Source organism: Malurus melanocephalus, unplaced genomic scaffold (genome assembly GCF_030028575.1).
Source record: "Malurus melanocephalus ecotype Western Australia unplaced genomic scaffold, MMel_1.1 scaffold_37, whole genome shotgun sequence".
In the NCBI taxonomy this organism is placed as follows: Eukaryota; Metazoa; Chordata; class Aves; order Passeriformes; family Maluridae; genus Malurus; species Malurus melanocephalus.
The window spans coordinates 1,323,836-1,347,670 of NW_026623269.1; the positions used below are offsets into that span (position 1 = coordinate 1,323,836).

The following is a 23,835-nucleotide window of genomic DNA, read 5'->3' on the forward strand; positions in this document are numbered from 1 at the left end:
TTTTTTTTTTTTTTTTTTTTTTTTGTAAAATCTTTTGATATAGAATAACTGGAAGATGATTGAGGGCGTTTCAGAAATGGAACCACTAGGGACTGACCGGGCCCCAAGTGCCCTGTGGGCTGTGTGTAGCCAGAACTCTGGAGTGGCCTCTGRGAAGGCACGGGAGTCAAATGTAAGTCACTGTGGGGTGGATTGAAAGGTGAAATAAYTTAATGCAAAATAGCCAGCTTTTTAAATATGTATGACTTGTTCACACCGAGGTTTTCTGTGACAGCTCCCCAGGATGCTGAGGTTGTGGGTCTGCATCGCAGCTGTCAGTGAACCAAGACTCCCAATTTGGCATTGTGTGTCCCTTTAAATGTGTCACTGCTCTCACAGCATGACACTTAAGATTTGAGCTATAATATATTCTTGCTGTATTTCAGAGWAGTTAGAGATTTCTTATTCCTCGCCTGGTTTTCCATATGTATATTCTATACTATTRGCAAGTGATCTGTTTCAGTTGATAAATAACGTAGGGATAATGCTTATTATGGAATTTCACAATTGAATTGTTTTTCAATATTAAACTTGGCTTTTCATTTCTATCTTGTGAATGCATATGCGTTTTAAATCTCTTCTAAGAAAGGTAGCTTAAAGAGAGACTTTTAGCGCCATCTTTAGATAGTTCTAGTTTATAAACRTTTTCCTGAAATAGTATATTTATATGCATAAGTGAATATAAATATTTTTTAATTTCTAGGAGTTGTTTTCTTATGCTTAGAACACCACAAGAGGATTCTTGCTRTTGGCATGTTTTTCGAACATGAGTAAGAACAGAGCAAAGGTGAAGTCTCATGCTGGGAGATTCAGCAGTAGATACCATGTTCCAAAGAGCTTGCTTAAACATCTTGTCCACTGAAGTTAAAGAGAAAAGATGTGTCTGGTTTGTGGCAAGAAGTCTTTTGGTATTCTTATGTAGAAAAACAAATTTAAATAYAGAGCTAGCAGAAGATAAGAAGGAGTGGACAGGGAAATGAGGGGAGGTGTACAGAAATGCCATTCTGGAAAGACTGGGCAAGATAAAAAGGCTGTGTTAGAAATGCAGTTGATACAAGGCACCTGAAATACTAAGCGCTAATTCTYGTTTGCTTTCATTTATACCTCAAGCTAATGCTGTGCTTCAATCATTCTTGAGTATTAAAGCTTGAGCTGATCAGATTGTGACGTTATGTGCCATATGTGCCGGCAGAAAGCAATACAGTGGGATGGACCAAAGATGCAGCTTGAGCTCTAATCTTGAGTTTCTCTGTTGTTCTTTGCTTTTTAATTATTATTATTTTTATTTATACACATCCTGACATACCACTGAATGTCAGAAAACCTCATAGATTTCATAGAGGGTGGGTGATGTATAAGCCTATGTATATTTATAATTYCATGATAAAATGCTGCTTATTACTCTAACAGCATAATGCTTATAAGAGAAATCTGAGCTCATCAGACTAAAAACCATCAATTATGTGAAAATCTTCTCTAGTAGGTTTACTCTTCTTTTCCAACTGTGTTGCACTGACAGGAAATGCACACTAAATATTACCATAATACTGTTTATGGATGAGCTTACCAGTGTACTTCAACTTTTTTCACAAGTTTTGTATCCAAATTAAATTTGGATATTATTATTCTTTACTGTACCCTAAAAGTGCTGTTACTAGTCCTATATCAAATATGGGGAATGCAACCATTCTTTACCTTGCTGTATGGAAATAAAGTAAATGAAGTTAAGTGTCAGAATTGTGAGAGGCTATATGTTCAGGACAAACTTTTTAATTCAATTTAAAAACTAATGCAATGRAAAATGGAGACTGCTCACAGATGCTGAATTTTACTTAATGTAGATGTACTCTGAAGCAAAGTACTGAATAACATGCTCATTTTATCATCAGTATAATATATAAATAATTAAGACAAGCTTTGAAGCTRTGTAGGGTGGCTTCCTGTTTACACTTGAGTCCAGTAGAGCCAGTTGAAAACAAAGCTGGACTTGGTGTTCCTTTCTTCAAAGGGATTCTTAGTCTGACTTTTTTTCTAGTAGTTTTCTGATGGGGAATCTCAGTATAGCTTTGCCTAAGCCTTAACTTGTCTTTTGATAAGGGGTTTAATTAGTTTGTATAAAAACCACCAGTCCCATAAAGCTTCATAAAAGAGAAGTTCAAATACTTTAGATGAAGCTGTGAATTAAGATATTAACACTAAACTGCTGGYGAAATTTGTGTTGATTTTTATTTCCTTCAGTGTATAAGGGTAGGGTTGAATTTTTCCTCTGGGACCAAAAATCCATATCCAGTTGCCAAAAGGGGAGGTTGAAACAGTGCTAAAACATAAGGAAGAAGCATCTTTCTACGAGTTTTGGGTTTTTATTTGTGGGTCTGTGTATCTTTCTTTCGTGCGGAAAAGCTTTCTGCAAGCCAGAATTTAATTTTTCCTTTTAACTTTACTAGCTGACAATGTGCCTATGGTCTCTGGGTRTGTCTTCCATGAAACCCATCAAAATTCTTGGTGATTGGAGTTTTCTGTGACTAAAATGAGAATTAGACCCAGCCATTTTAAGAAGTTAGGCCATTTTCATCTGGCACAACTAGGTCTCTGTTGTTCCAAAATAAACTGTGTTGCTATAATCGAATGCTTTGCTAGTCAAATGTTCTGGCAAAAACTTACGTGGAAAAAAATTGGCATAGAGTGATAAGGAAGGTGGAGAATTTGGGAGTTTAGACGGTAATGTGAAAAAATGTGTTATTAAGGCCTAAGTTTTCATATCCCTTCAAGTTCACTAGCATTGGTTTATGGTGATCAGAGAGAAGTTTTACTGGAATATTTGTCTCTTCCTTTTCTTTCTGGTAAATAATTAATTTCTTGTTAATACACTGAATATTTTATTTGGTTTATTCAAACTTACTCAGATTCTATGGACCTTTCCCGAGTAGGAGGTAGATAGTTAAACTCCAGTTTTCCAAGGCTGAGGTGTCTGAAGGCTGTGTCATGTTTTCGACTTATGTGAGGAGCTGGGTTGCCCACAAGTGATTGCCTTTCAGTGGCTGGATCTGCATAAGTGAATGATTTCATGAAGGAATTGAGAACAAGTTTTTATGTCCCATTTTGAATTATAAGGGAGAGACACTGTGAACTATAACCTATTGCTGTGGATGTCTTGCTCTGTGTGGTTATCTCATTTATTCATTTTTTGGRTCACTGTGCTCCAGCGTCTCTCCTTGTTCCTGGGGCTATTGTCTGCTGCTGGGGGCTCATTAACACTGGTTTCTTCTCTGGTCTTAAACTGATTATGAGAGTGCACTGAAGTCAGGTTAAGACTTTGCTACCACCCAAAGRCAAAGCTCTGTCAGTTCCTTGTGTCAGCACTAGTGCCCTTGTGTCCAAGGAGTGAGTAAATGCTTGGGTTGCACCTGGCTCCCAGGAGTGGTCCCAGCACAGCCTGGTTGTGGGGCTGGGAACTGGCTGGAATGAGTGGCTCAGGGCAGAGGTGGGATGAGGCATTGCCCCATTTTACAGCAGTAACATGGGATTAAATTGAAATTTTCCTGATGAGAAATCATAYTCTTGTATCTATCTATGTGAGTGCTGCTTGGAGTGTGGGGGATTGGTTTGTTGGGGTTTTTTAGAGCTCCTGACAAGGCAATGCTGTGTAGCTTGTCTGTGTTAGAGGGTTTCTTCCCACATCCCCAGTCCTTTTTCAGTTTATCAGCTTRGGAGTTACAGTCTTTATACCATTTGAAAAAGAAAGTTCAACAGCTTCTACTTTAAGTCATACTCAAGGAACCAGGCAAGACTTAGCCAAAAGAAGAATTCARTTTAGGTTTTCTAAGAGGAGTACTACAATTCTCATATGATTGGAGGAAYTGTGTTGCGAAGACGCTTGGGCCTTGTCTGTGTAAGCTTTAAATAAGCAGCCTGCTGGCCACCAGGGCCCCAGCTGCATCTGCCCACTTCTGCTTTCTGCTGGCTGGACAGCTCATTAGAACACTGAGCCACTCGACATGAGTTGGTGGTAAAGCTCCTGCAGTGACACAAGTGAGGAGTGCTGAGGAAGGGCCAAGAACACACAGCTGGAGGCAAGTGTGTGCATGGGAGGCTAAGACAGCAGGAACCATCTTAGGCCACATTGAGCAGCATTAGACCCCTCACCAAGGGAGCAGACAAAGACAGACATCCTTACAAAGGAAGAATGGAACCCCCTGGCTTAGTTGTCATATGCTACTTCAAAGTTAAGGTAGGGAGAGATGGCATTTTCAGTGTGCTGTGCTTTTTACGTGTGTTAGAAATATTCAGGTTCGTATGTGAGATCTCTAGATAATGACGTGGTTAGTGMCTCTTATGCTCTTTGAACTTCACTGTTTGTGTTTCAGAGAGGAAGATTTTACATATTGCAGACTTGGTAGGCACAGTATTTTCACACTGATAGAGGACTGATTTCTTGATAAATTTGTTATTCTGAGCCCCTATTTATGCATAGGACAGAAGTGAAAAAGTTGGAGATGCATTGGTATATCTTAATTATGGCTTCATAGTCAACCTCAAAATCAATTACTTAATTAAAAATTAATCTTGCAGTTTAATTTTTATAATGCYGCTGTGTTCTGTCTTACAATTCTGCATTTTTATTTCTTTTGGTAGCCAGCATTTGCTAACCAAGCAGAAAATAAGATACTGATGAGAGCTAAAATTCTTTCTTTCCTTTTAGGCTGCCATCATGACGGCTGAAGAAACAGTGAACGTTAAAGAAGCTGAAATAATTAAGCTAATACTAGATTTTCTGAACTCAAGGAAGCTTCACATCAGTATGCTGGCACTTGAGAAAGAAAGTGGGGTCATTAATGGCTTGTTTTCAGATGACATGCTCTTTCTAAGGTAGGACTTCTTTTTCTGGTGCTAAAATACCACATTTATGAAAACACAGGAKTTGGATTGTGATTCATTCAGCTGCCCTGTACCACTAAACAGGATATCTTAACTTGCACCCTGATCCTTTTCTGCTGACAGTAAAGGAATGATCCTTTCTTTTATTAGGCAATTGATTCTTGATGGCCAGTGGGATGAGGTTCTTCAATTTATTCAGCCTCTTGAATGTATGGAAAAATTCGACAAGAAAAGGTAAAATAGAATGTATGTTAGAATTCTGGTTTTTTGAGTCCTGGAAAATATGAGGATTTYCAAGTAATGTCTATAAAAATAGTAATTCTGAGTTTTTCTCCTTAGTTTTTGGGTTTTTTTCTAGCCTGTCTAGTGTTCCTACTGTCCAGTGTGTGCATGTGTTTTTAAACTTGTACTTAAAATACGTGCACACCATCTGTAATGAGTTGTCGTGTGCCATACACTTCAGGAATATGATTCATGTGGTACAATCTTTTAATAGATGGCTGCTCTGTCATCCTTCTATTCAAGAAATAATATGATTGCTCTACTTGTTTTACTTATTGTTTTTTTTCTAAATAGCCTTCTGATATTTGTAATAGAATATTTCTGAAAGCAATTATGGAAAAAAAAATTCCCATTAAAAAAAAWGTTGTTGTTACCAATTTGTTAACATTTCATATCAGTTCCTTGTCATGRAAATACCTATGCCTGACTCAGAAATGTGTTTTACTAGAGCCTATATGTCTCTAGAATAATGTTTAACTTCTGCAGCAAGATGTATAGTATTTCTCTTCTCACCTGCAGATTTCGTTACATTATAATGAAGCAGAAGTTCTTGGAAGCCTTATGTGTAAACAACGCGATGTCAGCAGAAGATGAGCCTCAGCATGTAAGAATTGCCTCTGGTTTTGGAATTTTTTTGTTGTCAGGAAATCTCTTAAGATAGTCTGATTAAAGGCAGGGCAAAAGCTCCCAGCATTAAATATGCAAATTTTAGCTATWACCAAATGGTTTCATAAACAGTGGAAAAAGTGATCAGTGTTCTTTGGAAATGAGGCTCCCGGGTCTCAAATACAATTRTACATAAAAGGGTTGCTTGAAACTTTGTAGACAGATCAGTGACCATATGCTGTGTCTGTGGTMCTGACCCTTGGATTTACTTTGGGCCATTGTTCTAAAGTACAGGGCTCTTCCTTTTGTTATTTCTTTTATTTTCCAGAAGTATTCTGAAGCAAGCCTCAGAATCACAGRGATTTATGGTTGTCATTTGGGCCGGTGAAAGTTTGAATGGATCTTAKACTTAATTTCTGTTAGTTTTGGAAAGAAAGGTCAGAATTGTTTTTTTTTAAGGGAGCAGATGTGTTCACAAAGGACTCTTTCAATTAAATGTGTGAACAGCAGGATTTGTGGACTTAAGTTTTTAATATRGAAAGAGGCATTATTAACTCAAACAGGCAAAGAAGGTCTACAGATTGGGAAATTAGTTACAGTTTTTAATTTATGTTGACAATATAGTAATACCAAAGATAAAAAATTAATGTCATTAAAAATGAAGAATGCCAGTAGTTTTTAGACAAGTGATTTTGTTTTCCAAACTGAAATGATTTTAATTCTTTGTCCTATTACGCTTGTATTGTACTTGAGGGTTTTCTCTTGACAGAGTAGAGAAAGTTAAAAGTCAGTATTTCTAGTTGTAAATGAAAAGTGTGCTAGCCCTTTGATCACTCAATCTGTATACTGCTACTARGTAGCACTAGAGGGGAAAAATCAGATGAATGTTCCTTAGTTTGTTTAAATGTTACCAATTGTGTTAGCATTTTTTGGGCCAAAGGCTGCTGTATGGAAGTATCTAGGTAAYACGGGTAAGGGGTGTTTTTACATCTTTGTAACTAAAAATGTCAGGTTTTGTGTATTTAACGTGGATCTTGGCTCTAAGTTATCARCAGGCTTTGTAATAAAGCCCTCTATTCATTTGGAGATCTTATCTTCTGAGAACTCTTTGAACTTCTTTAACATTTTTGATTGAAGAATGGAAAATCTCAGTATAAAAGCTGCTAATCACTGGAAACTAGAGCAATCTACAAGGCTTTTATGAAAAGCTGCTGGCATAGGTTATAGAAATAAAAGTAAAAATAAGTCAGCTGGCTTTGAGAATGGAAGTAACCTTTTGTGCTTCAATAGAATTGGAGCTGCTGAGCTACAGATTTAAAATTGTAAGCCTATCAAACTTGCAGTGACATTTAAACGTTCCATAAATCTGTAAAAAATGGGACTGGATGGAGAATTTTAGGAAGTCAAAGCACCTAGAAATTTGTCTGTTGTAACCACATTAGTATCAGCAATTTCAGACTCTGTATGCTTTTGTAATTAAAATATAAGTAGTAATAGTAATAAATGAATGATAGCAGACAAATTCTGTTGCTGCCTGTTGTTCAAGTGTTTTCTTGTGGAAACGCATCAACTCCAAAGAGCTGTGTTGATATTAATGTTTCCATAGCTGGAATTTACCATGCGGGAGGCCGTGCAGTGCCTGCATGCTCTGGAGGAATATTGTCCCTCTAAGGAAGACTACAGTAAACTGTGCTTGCTGCTGACACTGCCTCGCCTGACCAACCACGCCGAGTTCAAGGACTGGAATCCCAGCACTGCTCGGGTTCACTGCTTTGAAGAAGCCTGCGTCATGGTGGCAGAGTTTATTCCAGCCGATAGGAAACTGAGCGAGGCAGGCTTCAAAGCAAGTAATAATCGCTTATTTCAGCTGGTCATGAAGGGACTGCTATATGAATGTTGTGTGGAATTCTGTCAGAGTAAAGCAACSGGAGAAGAAATCACAGAAAGTGAAGTATTACTGGGCATTGATCTCTTGTGTGGTAATGGGTGTGATGACCTGGACCTTAGCTTATTATCTTGGCTGCAGAATCTGCCATCTACTGTGTTTTCYTGTGCTTTTGAACAAAAGATGCTTAATATTCATGTTGATAAACTCCTCAAGCCTACAAAAGCTGCCTATGCTGATCTTCTGACACCTCTTATCAGCAAACTTTCTCCTTATCCATCATCCCCAATGCGACGGCCTCAGTCRGCAGATGCTTACATGACCCGCTCCTTAAACCCTGCCTTAGATGGGCTCTCGTGTGGATTGACAAACCACGATAAGCGGGTCACAGACCTGGGGACCAAAACTTCTCCCATGTCCCACTCCTTCGCTAATTTCCATTACCCTGGAGTACAGAATCTCAGCAGGAGCCTCATGCTTGAGAACACTGAATGTCACAGCATTTTTGAAGAGTCGCCTGAGCGGTAAGTKCAGCTAGAGCTCTGTTTTTACCTTAGCTTATGTTGCACTGCTTCTGTATTCTTATCTGCACTGTAACCCTGAACATAATTGTAACATTGGTACATAATTTGGTTGTTTAAATTGTATTGTATTGAATGCTCTGTGTAGAAGGTGTTTTCTTCCTCTTGCTTTTATGATTTAAGTAGATTTTCATGTTTGGCGTTTGAGCCTTACAGATTCAGTTAGGACTCTCTCAGTTTCCTAGCACAGAGCACAAATATGCTGTGAGTATGTAATATGGTGGAGCTAGGATTTGTGCAGATTGGACAGTGAAAATTGAGATAGTGAAGCAGCTGTTACTCCCATCTTCTTTTTCCATTGCATTCTGTCCTCAAGTCTCGATAAATTTTAATCCTGACACTGTAAATTAGTTACTTAAGTATACTTGAGCATTTTGTGTATCCCATTGAGGTCATTAGTAATGACAAGATGCTGTTGTTATAACATTCCTGTTATTACTTAAGTTGTTACAATAGTAGCTYAGCTTAAATATTTAATCCATATTTTCCAAACCTAAGATGAATAATTCAACTAAACATATTATGTGTATTGTATTGGACTTTGAGATAGTTGAGTTATGCTATTAATAAGTTCTTTAATGAAATGTGGACTGCAAAACTGGCTTCTGAGAGAAATGTCCTTGTAACTGGGAGAAATGGTACTTAGCAGTTGAGAGTTTATCATCCTGTTTCTGCTCTGCCTTTGTTTGGATTAGCAGTTCTGTCGCTTTCGAAGGGTTATAGTTACACTTGCCTAGAAAGCAGCTGCCAGCTTTTGTGGCTCTTAGAGGACCAGATGGGTAACTAGCCCTGCAYTTGGGTGCAGGGGTTAGCAGAAGGCATTTGGGGCCGTGCTGATCAATCCAGGCTACAGCTGGTCTCTCTATTAGTTTTGCCTTGGAGCAATATTCCCTGTGTTGTGTTATGGTAAAGAGCAGCTGGAATTGAACTCAGTAAAAAGGMAACAAACAGTACCAAACTGATGTCAGTTCACCAGTGATAATAGAAATATTTACAGTAATTTATGTTTTGATATTTATCTTAATACTTAGCTTGAAAGGAACTGTTTTATTTGATTAAAATCTTGGGTTTTACCAGCTTTTTCACAACTGGAGCTTTTGTGGATAACTTAAGTCTTATGGTCGTATCCTGCACAAATAACTTTCTGTGCAAATAACATCATTGTATGGGCTAAATAAGGTGGTTAATTGCTGGAATTCTTTATGTAGGCCTTTCAATATAAAGTTTATTCTTTGTAACATGTTTTTTCATTAATAGTACATCTCTTGAAGGTTAGAATTACGGGGTTAGAGTTGCAGGATTAGAACTATAGGGCCAGACCCCAAGTTTGCAAGAAAGCATTACATTTTGCAGAAGAAAATCCAACTTCAGATCAAGTGCCCAGCCTAAATGGCAATATTTGCAACGGTGAAAGCTGACCCTTGTTTTTTCTTGCACATGACAGAAATACTCTTTCTCTTTCGAGTTGTGTTCATCAAGCAGTTGTCTTTTAATTAGCTGAGTTACTTTTGTTAGTGTACAGAGGTACCCAAAAAGTTTAAAATAACTTCTTAAAAAACTTTGCTCCAAGTCACTGATTAAAAAGGACTTTAGGTTGATGAAACTGAAAATGTGTATCCAAGGCTTGTAATATGTTCAGATTGCCAGGCCATTTGGGAAAGAGTGTCATGCAGAAATACAATACAAGAATAGCAAATAAACATTGCTATTCTTAAATATAAACATTTTTCTAACTTGCACTTTCAGGAATGTTCTAGTGGATGGATGTTAAACATAGTTTAAACTGGTATCTTAGRGAAGAGTTTAGTCACATAGGATATCAGATACACTTTGTGCACGTAACTGCTTTGAAACAAGAGATTTTGAGTACCTTGCTAAAGAGGGTAGAATTCAAGTGCTGGGATACACAAATTTCATGTTTTCTATGCCATGGTAGTAAGGCTTTATGAAAACTGGCTGTGCTTTTTGTCAGTCAGGAAGTTTATTTAGTTTCGTGTAACACATTGCAAGTGGCATTTTTTCCTAAGCAATATCCTCAGTTTGATGTGACCTAAGTAGTTTGCATGCTTGTGTTATCGGGTCTTACTCTAGAATGTTATCTTTCTCTACTTGATTTTCTACTCTTAATTTTTCTCAGTTAAGCATCTCTTCTTTTCCATGTTGCTGCGAGAAGTGATACTCCYGTGGAGCCACAGCATCCCATCGGCAGTGAGACTTCGTGCCAGAGCTCAGCTCCAGAAAATGAACCACTCAATGCAGCACAGAGTCAGGGATCAGCCAAACAAGAGAAAAATGAGGTAGCGCTTGTTTGTTTAAAAATAATGARGCCTTTTGGGCTGTGTTCTGATCACTTCATAATGATTTGCCTTTGTGTGGAGAACTTCATGCATGGCATGAATGGGTTGCTTTGAATCTTGTTTTACTATAGTAAAAATGCCATGTTGCATCTTGTATAAAAAACTATTAAATTTTTGTCCCCCCACTGTATGAAGTTCTGCTGTCATTTGAGTTTGTAACGCAGCTGATTACTGCCTGGTCACATCAGCAGTCCAGCTAAACTGTTGTGTATATCTTTGAAAGGAAAAAAACCTCTGCAGCTAACAATGTTAGATTAAACAGTGCTTAAGCATCCTCTTCATGTTTTAGTGAAAAATCTAGCATAGAGCTTGTAATTTTTGGTGTTTGCGTTAGGTTCCATAGGTCCTCTTATGTCAGTTCTTGTCCACAACACAGAAATTGAAATTGGGTATTTCCATCATAAATATATCTTTGCTATTCAGAATACAATAGCATAACCTTTTTTGGATTTATCTTTGAAGGCCTGTGCCTTGACTATCTTTTTTCTCTTTTTTTTTCCTTAACAGCAATATGGGGAAAGTGAAATAATAGCTCAGAAGGGAACAATGAAAACAGTTACCTATTCTATTCTTTTTGCACAGTTGAATCCCTGTCTCTAAATGTGGTAGTGATGAACAACATTCAGTGTGCTATCTGTTCTGTTTGCAGACTCAGGTTTGATTTTCTTAAGTATACTTTGTCTTGGCTTATAGTAGCTATGTGATGCTGAAAACCAGCCTAGTCTTGGCAGGGCTGTGTTCTAGTAGACTCTGGATACTTGAGTGAGGCAGTGGGATATTCTGCAGGATTAACTTGAGGACTTCACTCCCTTCAAGGACTTTGAGTCACTTTTCTGCTGCAGTGGTGTTTTGTATGCATGTTGGAAGGGAGGGAAGAGCTTAGCTAGACATAGAACAGGGCAGGCTTCAAAAGGGAAAGAAAATAGATGTAGAATTTGTAGTAGAGAATGAGGGCAGGMGATGCTGTGGTGAAAATGTTGGTCAAGCTATTACACATAAGTAGAAAGTAATGTAGTATCTTGTGCAATTTCACCTTGTTTTGTTTCCCACATCATAGTGGTCTATGTATATACCTGGATGAGTAAGAAATTAAGTTTCTTTACTGAGCTTTGTTTTTGCTGTGTTTCTGTAGAGCCTGATTTAGAAGCCAGAGCTTATAGAATAGAGGATCTGGGCAAGGTATTTTTGGTTTTCATGTTAGTTTGTGTAATAGTCRGACAGAACCCAGAAAATCAAAAGATTGAATACAATTGTAACAAATAAATATCAGTCATGGAAAGAAGTATAGGCAAGAATATACTTGTCTAGGATTATAACCCAGTGGCTGCAGAATAGTTTATGAATTTCAAATACAGAAAAGACATGCTTTTGACTTCTGACAGTAACCTTGAAATTTTCTGAATTGCAAGTACTTGCCCTGCGAAACCTGAGGTGATAAATATTCTGCAAATGCAGCAGCACTAGGAAATCCATTATAAATAAAAAAAAAAATGTGTCAGAGAACAAAATATCATCATGCCAGTATTGTTAATTAGAAGAAGTGCAAGGGCTCTGTTATAGACTGTGCATTAATTGTCTGAACTAATGCAAAGTTAAAAGGATGTCCTTATACAACTTAAAATCATAGATGACAAGCTGTCACTCCAGAAAACCAACAAAAAACCCACCAAAAGATTKGGGTTTTTTTGCTTTTACTATTTTTTTTCTATTAGTTGGTAAATATGCAGTTAGTGTTTTTTTGCTTCAGAAAATGTAGGGCAGTTCAGTGTGGATAATCTGGCCTTGGACTAAGGTGCTTTTGGTTTTCTGTTTGTTCATTTTTATCTCGTTCTCAGCTGTTAGCAGAAAAGTGAAAGAAAAGGGAGGTTTGGGGAATGCAGAAGGCAGCAAGTCCTGGACAGCTGGCAGTGTGGGAGGCTAAAGACAGTATCTCAAAGAGAAAAGACTATGGGAAAAGAAATTCAAGTATTTTCTTGGTTCAGAATTTTGAAGTTAAAGCATGGCACCAGTTTCAAAGCAAAATGTAACACTTGGATAGACCACTGCAGAGTCAGCTGCTGGGAGAGGTAAATTGGGTCTGCAAACTGATGGCAGAGAGGTGTCAATGTGGCAGAAAATACTGAATCTGAATGAAAGTATGACTTGGAATTTGGAATGCAACTTATATAGTTTTCTGGTTTTTATTACCATTTTTCAATCAGTTATTTGTTTTGATCTTAAGCATTACTTTGGATGTGTTTTAGGAAAGAGCAGTCTCTTTCAGAATTGTGGCAGGACTGCCTTCAATGGAGAATAGCATAGGCTGGCAGTCCTTACTCTTTTTAATATGTAAATTGTGTGTGGTTTTAAGGAGCAATGAAATCATCACTCCTCGGAGGTGAATCTCCAACTAAATATGTAGGTTCAATTGCACAATTAAATGTTTAAATTCTATCTGTGATTCTTGTTTGTGYTTAGCTTCGTGATTCCACAGAGCAGTTTCAGGAATACTACAGACAAAGACTACGTTACCAGCAACACTTAGAACAGAAAGAACAGCAGCGCCAGTTGTATCAGCAGATGTTGTTAGAGGGAGGAGTYAATCAAGAAGATGGAGCTGACCAGCAACAAAACCTTACTGAGCAGTTTCTTAACAGGTTGGGGGAGTTCCATTCTCCTACCCACCCCTATCCCTCTATAAGTTCTCATAATAACCTGGTTGGATGGTTTGTTTAACTTGTCATTTGTTATTAGATCCATCCAGAAACTAGGAGAATTAAATATGGGTATGGACAATCTTGGAAATGATGTGCAAGCACTTAGCCAGCAATGTAATGGGAGCAAAGGGATTGCATCTACCAATCCAGCAAGTAACTTCACAGCAGCACCTTCAGATGGTAGCCAGAGGATAACAACTGATAGCCCAAATCTTAATACCAGCACTCCTCGAAAGTGTGGACCAGCTAATCAAATACCCTTTCCTGAAGAGTCACCTGTACAGGGGAATCAAGGGTAAGTTGTTGGAGCCCATTCAGGACTGGAAATATCCTGCTGCTAGCACTGTGGGAGTAGCTGTTTGTATTTATCTTTAGTTATCAAATTAATTTGTCCTTGAATAGGGGTATTYAGCTCATCATCAGTGTTTTCTAAGTATTTTTGTAGGGATTATGATGGGTTTTTTTCTTTTTTTGACAGCATGCATGAGGAATAGCAGTTACTTGCTATGGCATATATTTTATGCTTTGTTTTAATTTTAGAGCTTTTATTCCWTTATGTATAGTTGTTGCTTATTTTGTGTTATACTAAGTTTCTGGAAGCTTTTTTATGAAATACAAACTAGATGAAGGGAAAAGCAGGGAACAATTTGAACTGAATTTCTTCTGTTAACTGAAAGTAGTGCTGATCTGGAAGAAACAGCAATTTTTGGTTTTTTACCTCTGTGTGTGTATATATTGTATCTACACATAGGTATATCATGGAATTAAAAATATTTTTAACTTGAATCCACTTGTTCAATGCTTAGAGTTGCTGCAAAAGGGGCTGCCCCTTCTAAAAACAGTAGTTTAATGGTAATGATTCAGACATGCAACACTTTACACAAAAGARTCAGTTCTGAGAATGACTGAAACCATAAATTTAGTCCAAAAAATACTTACCAAAAAAATCTCTCTTTTGTCTTGTGATTTTAAACACTTCACCAAATCAAAACAGTGCATCAGAACATGCTGTCACTCAGCCACAGTCGGAAGACTCTTCGGGGAATTTATCTAGAACAAGAGGGGATGAGGTGAGTTTTATTGGTGTCTTTTACCCATATATGTTATCAAAAGGTTCAGTATTTAATCCTGAGTATGTGACATCCTTTTGCTATTAAGAGATACTTAGAATGAATTTTGGTTGGTACAGTGCCTGCAGAATTACAGAACCACTGAGATTGGAAGGGACATCTGGATACTGAATCCAAACCCACTGCTCAAAAGAGGTCAATGAGAATGGATTGCTTGGGGTTGGGTCCAGTTGGGTTTTGAGTCTCTAAGGACGGAGGGTGTTCCCCAACCTTTGTGGGCTACCTCATACCATGTCTGACTATCCTCACAGAGTTTTTAAAACCAAAAAAGTTGAAGTGGRATTTGCTTTATTGTATTTGATGTTCATTGCCTCTTGTCCTTTCACTGRGTACCATAGAGGAGAGTCTTGYTCCATCCTCTTTACTTCTCCAGTCACGTATTTAAATACTCTGGTGAGATGTACACATGGACACTCTGGAAAGCCCTTCTGATCTCAAGGCCAAACAGTGCTGGCTCTTTTAGCTTCTTATACAACAGATGTTCCRATGGGATGTCTTTTACAACCATTGTTTTGTGTTTTCCAGGTTGAAACTTTGAGTGTTGGACTCCAGTCAGTATGGTCTGAAAACTCACAGAAGTAGTTAGTAGGGAAATAACCACAYTAAGTACATTGCAAAGTTCCTGCATCAGATAAATAAAAATCATAATCTTAGAAAGGTGGTTGTGAAGTCACAAGGAGGATGGTGTAGTAAAGCTTAGCATAATTTAATGATAAGTTTGTGTTACATACAGGGTGAATGTCTGATTCTATGTTTCATATTATATTTGGTTTAGAAACTGTGTTTGACTTGGACTGTTTTCAGTAAAAATGAAGCTTGTTCCCCTTGCAAGTTTCACAATCAAATGTGTTTACCCATAAATAAACTGTAGTATTGCCCATTTGAGATGGGCTATTTAGGAGGAACAAAAGCAAGTGGAAATCTGGAGGGAGAAAGAGAAGTGTTAATCTAATGTTGTCTGTAGAAGTTAGTTGAACAAAAGAGCTTCAAATCATTCTTGGACTTGAAGTAGACTGTTTTCAAAACAGTGCTTTTTGAGTAATTCAACCTGCTGTGCTGCTACTTGTTAATACTTGGAATACAGTAGATTTACATTATTCCACAAAGCAGTCACATCTACTTTAAAATGTCCAGTTTTACACAGAAGAGTCTAATTTGACTGTTGTCCTTCTAYACAGGATGACAAGTCAAAAAAGCAATTTATTTGCATTAATACTCTAGAAGACACACAAGCTGTCAGAGCTGTAGCCTTTCATCCCAGTGGGAGTTTRTATGCTGTTGGCTCCAACTCTAAAACTTTGAGAGTTTGTGCCTATCCAGAAGTAATTGACCCAAGGTAAGAAAGCCAGTATAATCCTTTGTTTTTCTGYTTCATAGCACTTCTTTCTCTTGTAGCTACTGATATCTGTACATTTCATTCTTTTATTTTATTGTCATAAGTAGAGCAGTGTTCTCCTTGGAATCCTGAACTGTTGAACAAAAATAAGGTGGTTGCTGAAGTATTTGTATGTTTGTGGGCTACTACTTTGCTCYCTTTCATTACTTGCCAGATGTACTTGTGGCAACAAGACCATGCCTTTCCTTACAGAAGCGTTATCTTTTGTCTCAGCAGTTGGGCTTTTCTGAATTTATTGGTTGGTCTGTGGTTTTGATATTCCAGCTGTAAAAGTGGGAGAAAGCATGTGTCAGTTCCCAGCCAGCACAAGRTTCAGTTTCTGGCAGGAGGACAGATTTAACAGTAGAGAGCTTTATCTTCTTGTRCTTCTACAGCAAACCTTGCCAGAGCGTGTCTGTTTACCTGATTTTACTCTAAACATTGTTTTCTGGGTATATTGGTTCCCTGACAGAAAAAGCACTATTTGTGGTTCACTGTGCACCTGTATTTTCAGTTTTCTTTCCATCCATTTTTTTAATAACATGGGGAAAATACAGCTGGAAATAAATATTTGACATCAGTAATAATCTCCTTATCTCTGCTCCACTTATGTTATTTTCTTGGAGTAGGGGAGAAGTGCAGGCATTTAAAACTTCACAATTTTAGGAGCTACAAGCATGCACAGTGATTTTATCTGGGMCATCTTCCCACTTTGGAAGCACAAACATCAGTACTAAAGGGTTCAAAAAGTAATCWGATTCTTTTTTCTCCTCCTTAAATATCATCAGTAAGGTAGCCTTTGAAGTTTAATTCCAAAATATTTATGAGCAGTGGATGACACAAYAAAAAAAGGAATCGATTTCTCTGTTACCCAATGCAAGCCAATTTACTGGGCTTGAAGCCCAAGCAGCCTCTTGACTGGTAAGCAGTGCAGCACACGTTGGCTCCTGCACAGCTGCTTATTCTCAGCATTGGGAAAGGTTAGAGCAGCTCTGCAGCTTTAGATTGTACTTGCAGTGCACAACCTGATTTGACAAGTGACGTGGTGTATCTGGACATGAAAGGAATACTGAGATTTCCTTAATTCTGACCTTGTAATTCTTCCGCTTAACTGTGCTTACAGTTTGCCCAAAACATTTCATCATGGGATTTACAAATCAGCAGAGMGATTACATTATCTTAAAGATACTCTAATCTTTGTAACAACATGAGTCTAGACATGCATTCAGAATTATGTGCTTTCCAAACAGCTGTGGTTGTGTAGAATACCTGTTCTCTGAAGCTTTGTTGGGCCTTTCTAGAGGTTTTTTTTTTCAATTGTCCTTCAAACTGATGTATGATTCAGGACGGGTTGATTTGGAGTTGGCTTTTTTCCTTTCTCCAAAGGTATAATAGTACTAGTTTTTTTGCACACCTTAAAGATTAAGCACTGGCAGGTGCATGTTACATGGTGCTCAAATAATCAAAGTCCTTCCATGAAGTGGATTGGCAACGTGGTCTCTGACTTGGGTAGGTGCTCCTGTGTCCTGACAGTCAGTGATTCTCAGCTTCTGACGTGATGAATCCGAACTCAGAGTGTGAGATAAGGCTTTAGGCCATTTAGAAAGCTCTGTAGTGTGTAGAATGATCCTGATTTAGGCTAATCTCTCATGGATTTCCTCTCTGGCAACAAAATCAAATTAGCTTCTGTGTAGATTTACTTTAGTATTCTTCACTGAAGCCATGTTAATCTCCAAAGATTTTTTCAACAGACTTGAATGATTGTCTTCTTGTCTTTTCTCTCTGCCTCTTTTGTTCAAGTACTTGTACCTTATAGTAAGGTTTATGAATTTTTTCAGTACCTGTTGAATTTGTTGAACTTCTCTTCTTGATATTACTGGAGTAAATATTGATGGAGGTGGATACTGCAACACTTTATCCTAAGTACTTGGTTTCTTCCTGCTGTGAGAGCAGAGAAGGAACATTGTAGGAAGGTAATTGATGTAAATCAAGGAAATGTACATTACTGGGACTGTTACTTTTATTTCAGCAGTGTGCAGAGCTGACATGGTTTTATTGTATATTTAGATGCTGTCAGGATTCTTGCATTAACACAATGGTGAATCTGTTTTTCTTGCTCAACCTTAGCCTGCAGTTGCTTAGCTGAACTCATGCATATTCAAAAGTGGCCATAGAATTAAGGCGTATGAAGGATGTAGAAAAAAATCACACCATCACACCAGTTCAGGTTTCATTTGAAAAGGTTTCATTCTACTATAGCTAGTAATTACTGTGTTTTATCKGTGTCAACCCTTTACAGGTAAAGGGACTGTGTAAGTTCTTTTTTACGTGTTAGATCACAGATAAAATGGGAAGATGAGTTAAAACTGAGAAAAGGACGTGGAGATCTTTTTGTCTTTGATCACATATCTATGCTTCAATGCAAGTAGTCATATGAATTTTGTGTTACCCAAAATAATAAAATAATAGCATTTTTATTTTAGAATACTTTGTTTTCTTTAGAAATAAAAGGAAATTTTMTTGATTTTGTTTTTTCTTCTACCAGTGCTTATAATACTCCTAAACAACCTGTAGTTCGCTTCAAAAGGAATAAGCATCATAAAGGATCCATCTACTGTGTAGCTTGGAGTCCCTGTGGACAGCTGTTAGCTACTGGTTCTAATGATAAATACGTGAAAGTGCTGCCTTTTAATGCAGAAACTTGTAATGCAACAGGTACTGTGCATGTATTTGGTTCAAAGAATTTATTTTCAATAAATAAAATATTTTTCCAATATTTGTCAAAGCCATTCAAATTACATTGATTATGTTTTGTAATTTTTATTCCAATATTTTAATTTAGTCTCTTTTCCCTTTTGCCATCACTGTGGTATCTATCTAGCAAAAAGCCGCTGAGAGATTGGGCATTACCTTTAGGGTTTTGTTTGGGTTGGTATGTTGCATTCTGGTTTCATTTTGTAAGACTCGGGGTATTGTGCTATCCCCTGACAGATTCGTCTCCATATATAGTAAAACAACCAGCTGTTCTTACCCAGCTCTAGAGCTTGGTTGTCACTAAGAATTTATTTCCACTCCTAGTTCCCTTTTCTCTTGCCTAATTCTGTCATTTGTCTTCTCAGCCATCATAGAAAGGCTTCTGTCCCAGCAAATGCTRCTTTCCATGCCCAACCCTCCTCATCAATATGTTGAATGTGACTCTTTTGTGTTTTGAACTTAGGCTGCCATGTCCTTTGTGGGTCAGTGCTCTCAATGGTCTTTTCCTCYTGGCAGAGAGAGTCTTCTGAGTTCACCAGAGTTTACAAAAAGAAATAAATGTCCTCTATGAGGAAATGAGGCTGCAGTTGGCGGTGCTGATGGTTTATGTACGTTTTGCAAAGCTTTAGGAAATAGGAAGCTCAAGCTACACTTGAAACCAAAATTCTTAGAGATTTTATCTGAGCTGTAGTAAGTGCAATAGCATGTTCTGTGCTAAAGTGCACAGCCATGTTTGCACTTGGTAGCATCTTCATCCTTGCCTRAAATTACTGCATTATCTCTGTAACCATTTTAAAGAGCACAGCACTAACAAATAAAGTATGCCTTACTTTGTTTTGTGATTTTTAAATTCTTTTAGGACCAGATTTGGAATTCAGCATGCACGATGGGACAATCAGAGACCTTGCTTTTATGGAAGGCCCTGAAAGTGGTGGTGCTATTTTAATAAGTGCTGGAGCAGGGGACTGTAATATTTACACAACAGATTGTCAGCGAGGACAAGGCCTGCATGCCCTAAGTGGTCACACTGGTATGTACAGGGGGCTTCTCTCACACTTTGTAACTCTGTATTATATTCTAATAAAGTTGTTGGGTTGTTTTGGTTTGAYTTGGTTTAAAGTCATTGTGTTTTTCTTTTTAGCAAGACTTTTTTTCCTCTCCCAATTGCTCTTGGGATGTTTTGAGGGGAGGTGGGAAGTGGTTGTTTTTAACTATGTTGGCTGTTAATCTAATGGAGAGAGTGCACTTTATTGCAGAGAATATGCAAAGCTGGATATTGCCATACACTGCTGCATTGGATCATGCAACCTGCAGGTTTTCCACAGGACTGTTAAGTCTCTGCACATAATCCCAGCTGTAATATTTCAGTGTTGGATTAATGATGTTTAAAAAAATTAAGCAGTCCTCTTGTTTGCAGGACATATTTTAGCACTTTATACATGGAGTGGCTGGATGATTGCATCTGGATCCCAAGAYAAGACTGTAAGATTCTGGGATTTGAGAGTGCCAAGCTGTGTTCGTGTTGTGGGAACAACATTTCATGGAACAGGCAAGACTTGCTATCATRCTTCTAATCATCCTGGCATAGAAATAGATTTTGAAGATGTCAGGGTCATATAGAGAGAGTGGGGGCAGGGGGGCAGGTGGCACAGAAAGAAGGCTTTGCTTAAAGAAAGTACCTGTGAAAGATATATACCTGTAAGTTGGTTTGCCTCTTGTAAAGTAATACTTCTTTCTGAGGATAGAGGTAGTGTTTTTGCCTTACAGCTTTCAAACAAACACTTTCAAAGGCATTTAAATACAGCAAACTAACTGAAGTCCTTGAAACTTTAGGGCCAGGGTGAATTCCTTGCAGTATTCCTTATTATTTCATAAGAGTGACTTTCTTCCTTGTGATGGAAAGATACTTTTCTCATGCAGCTTTAATAGGTCTTTGCTATGATTCCAATGTACCTATGTCTTCAGTTTTTAGCACTGAAACATAGAAGCTTTCTTATTGTTAGGTAACAGTAGCTAGGTTATTGAACTTGAACAGTTCAAGTTCAATTTCAGGTGTTCACCTTTTGCTGTTCTTTTACAATGTATATTCCTGTGTAAAAAATAAAGTTGGCTATTTGCACAAAGGTGTCTAAGGTGTCTGAGGTTTCTGTCCCCCTGCAGGAAGTGCTGTAGCCTCAGTGGCAGTGGATCCCAGTGGCAGGCTGCTGGCCACAGGCCAGGAGGACTCGAGCTGCATGCTGTACGACATCCGTGGGGGCAGGATGGTGCAGAGCTACCACCCCCACGCCAGCGATGTCCGCTCCGTGCGCTTCTCCCCGGGCGCGCACTACCTGCTCACCGGCTCCTACGACATGAAAATCAAGGTGACAGACTTGCAAGGTAATGCAGCAAAGTGTCATGGGTCAACTTCCCATTTGATGCTTTTAATGTTGGAGTTGAGAACTTGGCTCAAAGATCAGGTTTTACTTTGAAAGAGGAGAAAGAGTAGAGCTTTGAAAGGCTGGGCATTTATATCTGTGATTGCATCTGTTGGAAATTGGCTACTTGTGTTGCTCAAAGTGTAGGCAGTGAACTGAATCTTGTTTTGGGATGAGGGTATCATTACAGTAAATCCACTGATTAACACTGTTGCCTGGTGAGATGGCYATTGCTTTCAGACAGCATTCATAAAACTGACCCTTGGGAAAAAAATCCTAAAAAGGTATAATAATCCTTATTTTTATTGGGATGAGTTAAAAAGAGAGAAGATATTGGGTTTGTCTGATTGACTTGACTTTCTTGAACCTTTAAATTTTAATCATCTTGTGTAAAAATGGTGGAGATCTGTATTTTTAAGTTGTATTGTGTCTGGTGATGCCTAAAAACTGAAACACTGGGGCCTTATGTTATGCTSYGTGTGTGTGTGAGAGAGAGAAAGGGGGGGTCAAGTATGCTTMGTAAGGTGAAATACAGAGGTAAGCTTTAATAAGCAAACTGGTTAAAAAAAAAATCAAAAAACCTCCTGCTTCCCCAGGGCTGGGATATAAATTCATGACATGACTAATGCTTTCTGTTCCTCTTCCACAGGTGACCTGACAAAGCAGCTTCCTCTGATGGTGGTAGGGGAGCACAAGGACAAAGTTATTCAGTGCAGATGGCACACACAAGATCTTTCCTTCTTGTCATCTTCTGCAGACAGAACTGTAACCCTTTGGACCTACAATGGTTAGCGTGCAAACAAAGGCAACCTATGCAGCTAAAGCACAGAGACCTGAGACTACAGAACTGTCAAAACAAGTAATAATAATGAGGCTTTGAGAGAGCAGCAGTTGAGCAGGAGAGTGTCCTGTCAAGAGGAGGGGCACTTGTCACTGATTTTTCTGGTTTCTAGGAGGTCTTGGTGTTTTTAGTATATTCTTTTGCAGTGCTTCCAGTCTTCCATGTTGAACTCATGCTGCTGTGACCTATTGTAGTCTTGTTGCCAAAGTCTATGAGGAGAACTCTTCTGTTGTTGATGTGCACTCAAAGTAACATGAATGATGTGTTTACAGTTTGGTATTAATTGCATTCCTTGTTCTTTGCCTCAATGAGAATTTTGTATAGAAACTTAAGTTGAGGAACACTTTAATCAAGTCTGTATGTAGTTACAACACACATAAAAGAAAAACTACTTCCACTGTTTTTTCAGGTTTGTTGTACTCATTACTTTCAAACAAGAGCTCAGACTTTATAACATCTCCACAATTTCAACATTTTTAGTAAAAAAMCCCTGAACTTTAAAGGTTGACTAGGTAGTAACCACTTTTTGATTATGGTCCATTATATAGTGGGGGKTTTTCTTTCTTTTCATCTAACCCGGGAAAAATGTTGCTGATTTTACTACATCACATTGTTTTGAACAAGCTAACATGTTGGAGGGGAAAAAGTAAAATATTGACTTTTTTCAGTAGAAACATGTAATATTTTACTTTTTGAATGCAACAGAATACCTCTGTGTATAATGTACTGTAGAAAAGAGTGGATTGGCAGCAGTTKTCACAGTGAGCTTAATGGCTATCAATTTTTCAAGTAAAAGGGATACCATTAATGCTGTAATAGAAACCAGCATGGCTTTAAATGCTATGTCTGCATGATAATTTAAGAATYGTTTCAATTCCCAGTTCAGAAGCTTATTTGAATTTTATTTCTTGCACTCTTTATGTATGGGAAATTGCAGTTTTATTTCTACAAAACTTTAGATTCTAATGTTTATGTATTGTTATATTTTCATATTGTACAGTTCCTTTTACTTTTTAAAATATAAACCTGAAAATTTAGGTTATTTATTTATTTGAACTGCAGTTAAGTTTTGGATTCTCTCGGTTACTAAATTATATGTGCACTGTAGCAAGCGTTTTTAACTATCGTATAAAAGTGGAAAGGTAACTATAGAAGTGTATCTGTGCTATAATCTCAATAAAGACCTCCAACACCTGCACTTGTTTCATCTGTTATTTTTGGATTCATGTTTTATAATTCCTCACTCCAACTGTGATACAACRTATGATTTAAGTATTCTGAGCTATAAAATACTTAAGAGCTTTGATAGTACGTCCAAGTATTGGAATTTGCAGTGTGGTAAATAATAATACACGGGCACAGAGCTGAAAATCATGGTTTTTTTTTCCTTTATTAGATACATATTGATAGATACAATAGATGCATTTGATACATAGATACCTGCTCTGGAGGTAAAAGAGTGTTCCTCTCCTTGTCTCTCTGTGGTTAAAGCTGGCAGGCTGTGGTAATTAGTGTATCTATGCGAATAGTGATTTCCTGACGTTAATTTTGTACCAAGTTGTGTCTCTACAGAGCGGTTCTGGTTTCACATCCCTGCCTCTGGTGCCTGAGCTGGCATTTTTTAGCACGGTCCGTCTGTGAGTGGGTCCGCGGCTGAAGCTGCCTGTCCCAGCGGGCGGGGACGGGGCTCGGGGCGGGGCCGCTGCTCCTGCGGGCGGGGCTCCAGAGCCAAACGGCGCCTCAGGGCCGGGGCGGTGCCGCCGCTGCTCCGCGGCGCGGCGCTTCCCGGGCGGAGCGGCCCCCGCCGGGTAAACACGCTGGATGAACACCGGGAGCCCTGCGGCCCTTCAGGTACCGCGGGCGGCGAGCGGGGCTGCGGCGGGGCGGTGTCGCTGGCCGGGGCCTGCGCGGTGTGCGGGCCCGGGGCGCGGGGAGGGGCTGAGGGAGGGCTGCGCGGCTCGGTGAGCGCGGTGTGCGGGCCGGGGGAGCGGGGAGGG

General features: G+C 38.6%; 2 protein-coding genes across 2 annotated transcripts in view; both read left to right on the top strand.

The window, feature by feature from the left end:
- Nucleotides 1-37: 37 nt before the first annotated feature.
- On the top strand, nucleotides 38-23,041 carry WDR47 (WD repeat domain 47). The gene is made up of 15 exons (XM_057364264.1): nucleotides 38-172; nucleotides 4,739-4,905; nucleotides 5,065-5,148; nucleotides 5,716-5,800; nucleotides 7,409-8,211; nucleotides 10,442-10,565; nucleotides 13,083-13,261; nucleotides 13,359-13,616; nucleotides 14,316-14,391; nucleotides 15,630-15,787; nucleotides 18,372-18,541; nucleotides 19,440-19,610; nucleotides 19,998-20,129; nucleotides 20,741-20,959; nucleotides 21,647-23,041. The coding sequence occupies exons 1-15, from the start codon at nucleotides 56-58 to the stop codon at nucleotides 21,787-21,789; spliced, it is 2,886 nt and encodes a 961-aa protein (XP_057220247.1). The 5' UTR covers nucleotides 38-55; the 3' UTR covers nucleotides 21,790-23,041.
- Nucleotides 23,042-23,614: 573 nt separating this feature from the next.
- The window catches only part of CLCC1 (chloride channel CLIC like 1), a 14,355-nt gene continuing 14,134 nt past the window's right edge, over nucleotides 23,615-23,835 (top strand). The window contains exon 1 of the mRNA XM_057364267.1: nucleotides 23,615-23,689. The gene's annotated coding sequence lies outside the window, so the exon portion shown is untranslated. The remainder of the gene's footprint in view (nucleotides 23,690-23,835) is intronic.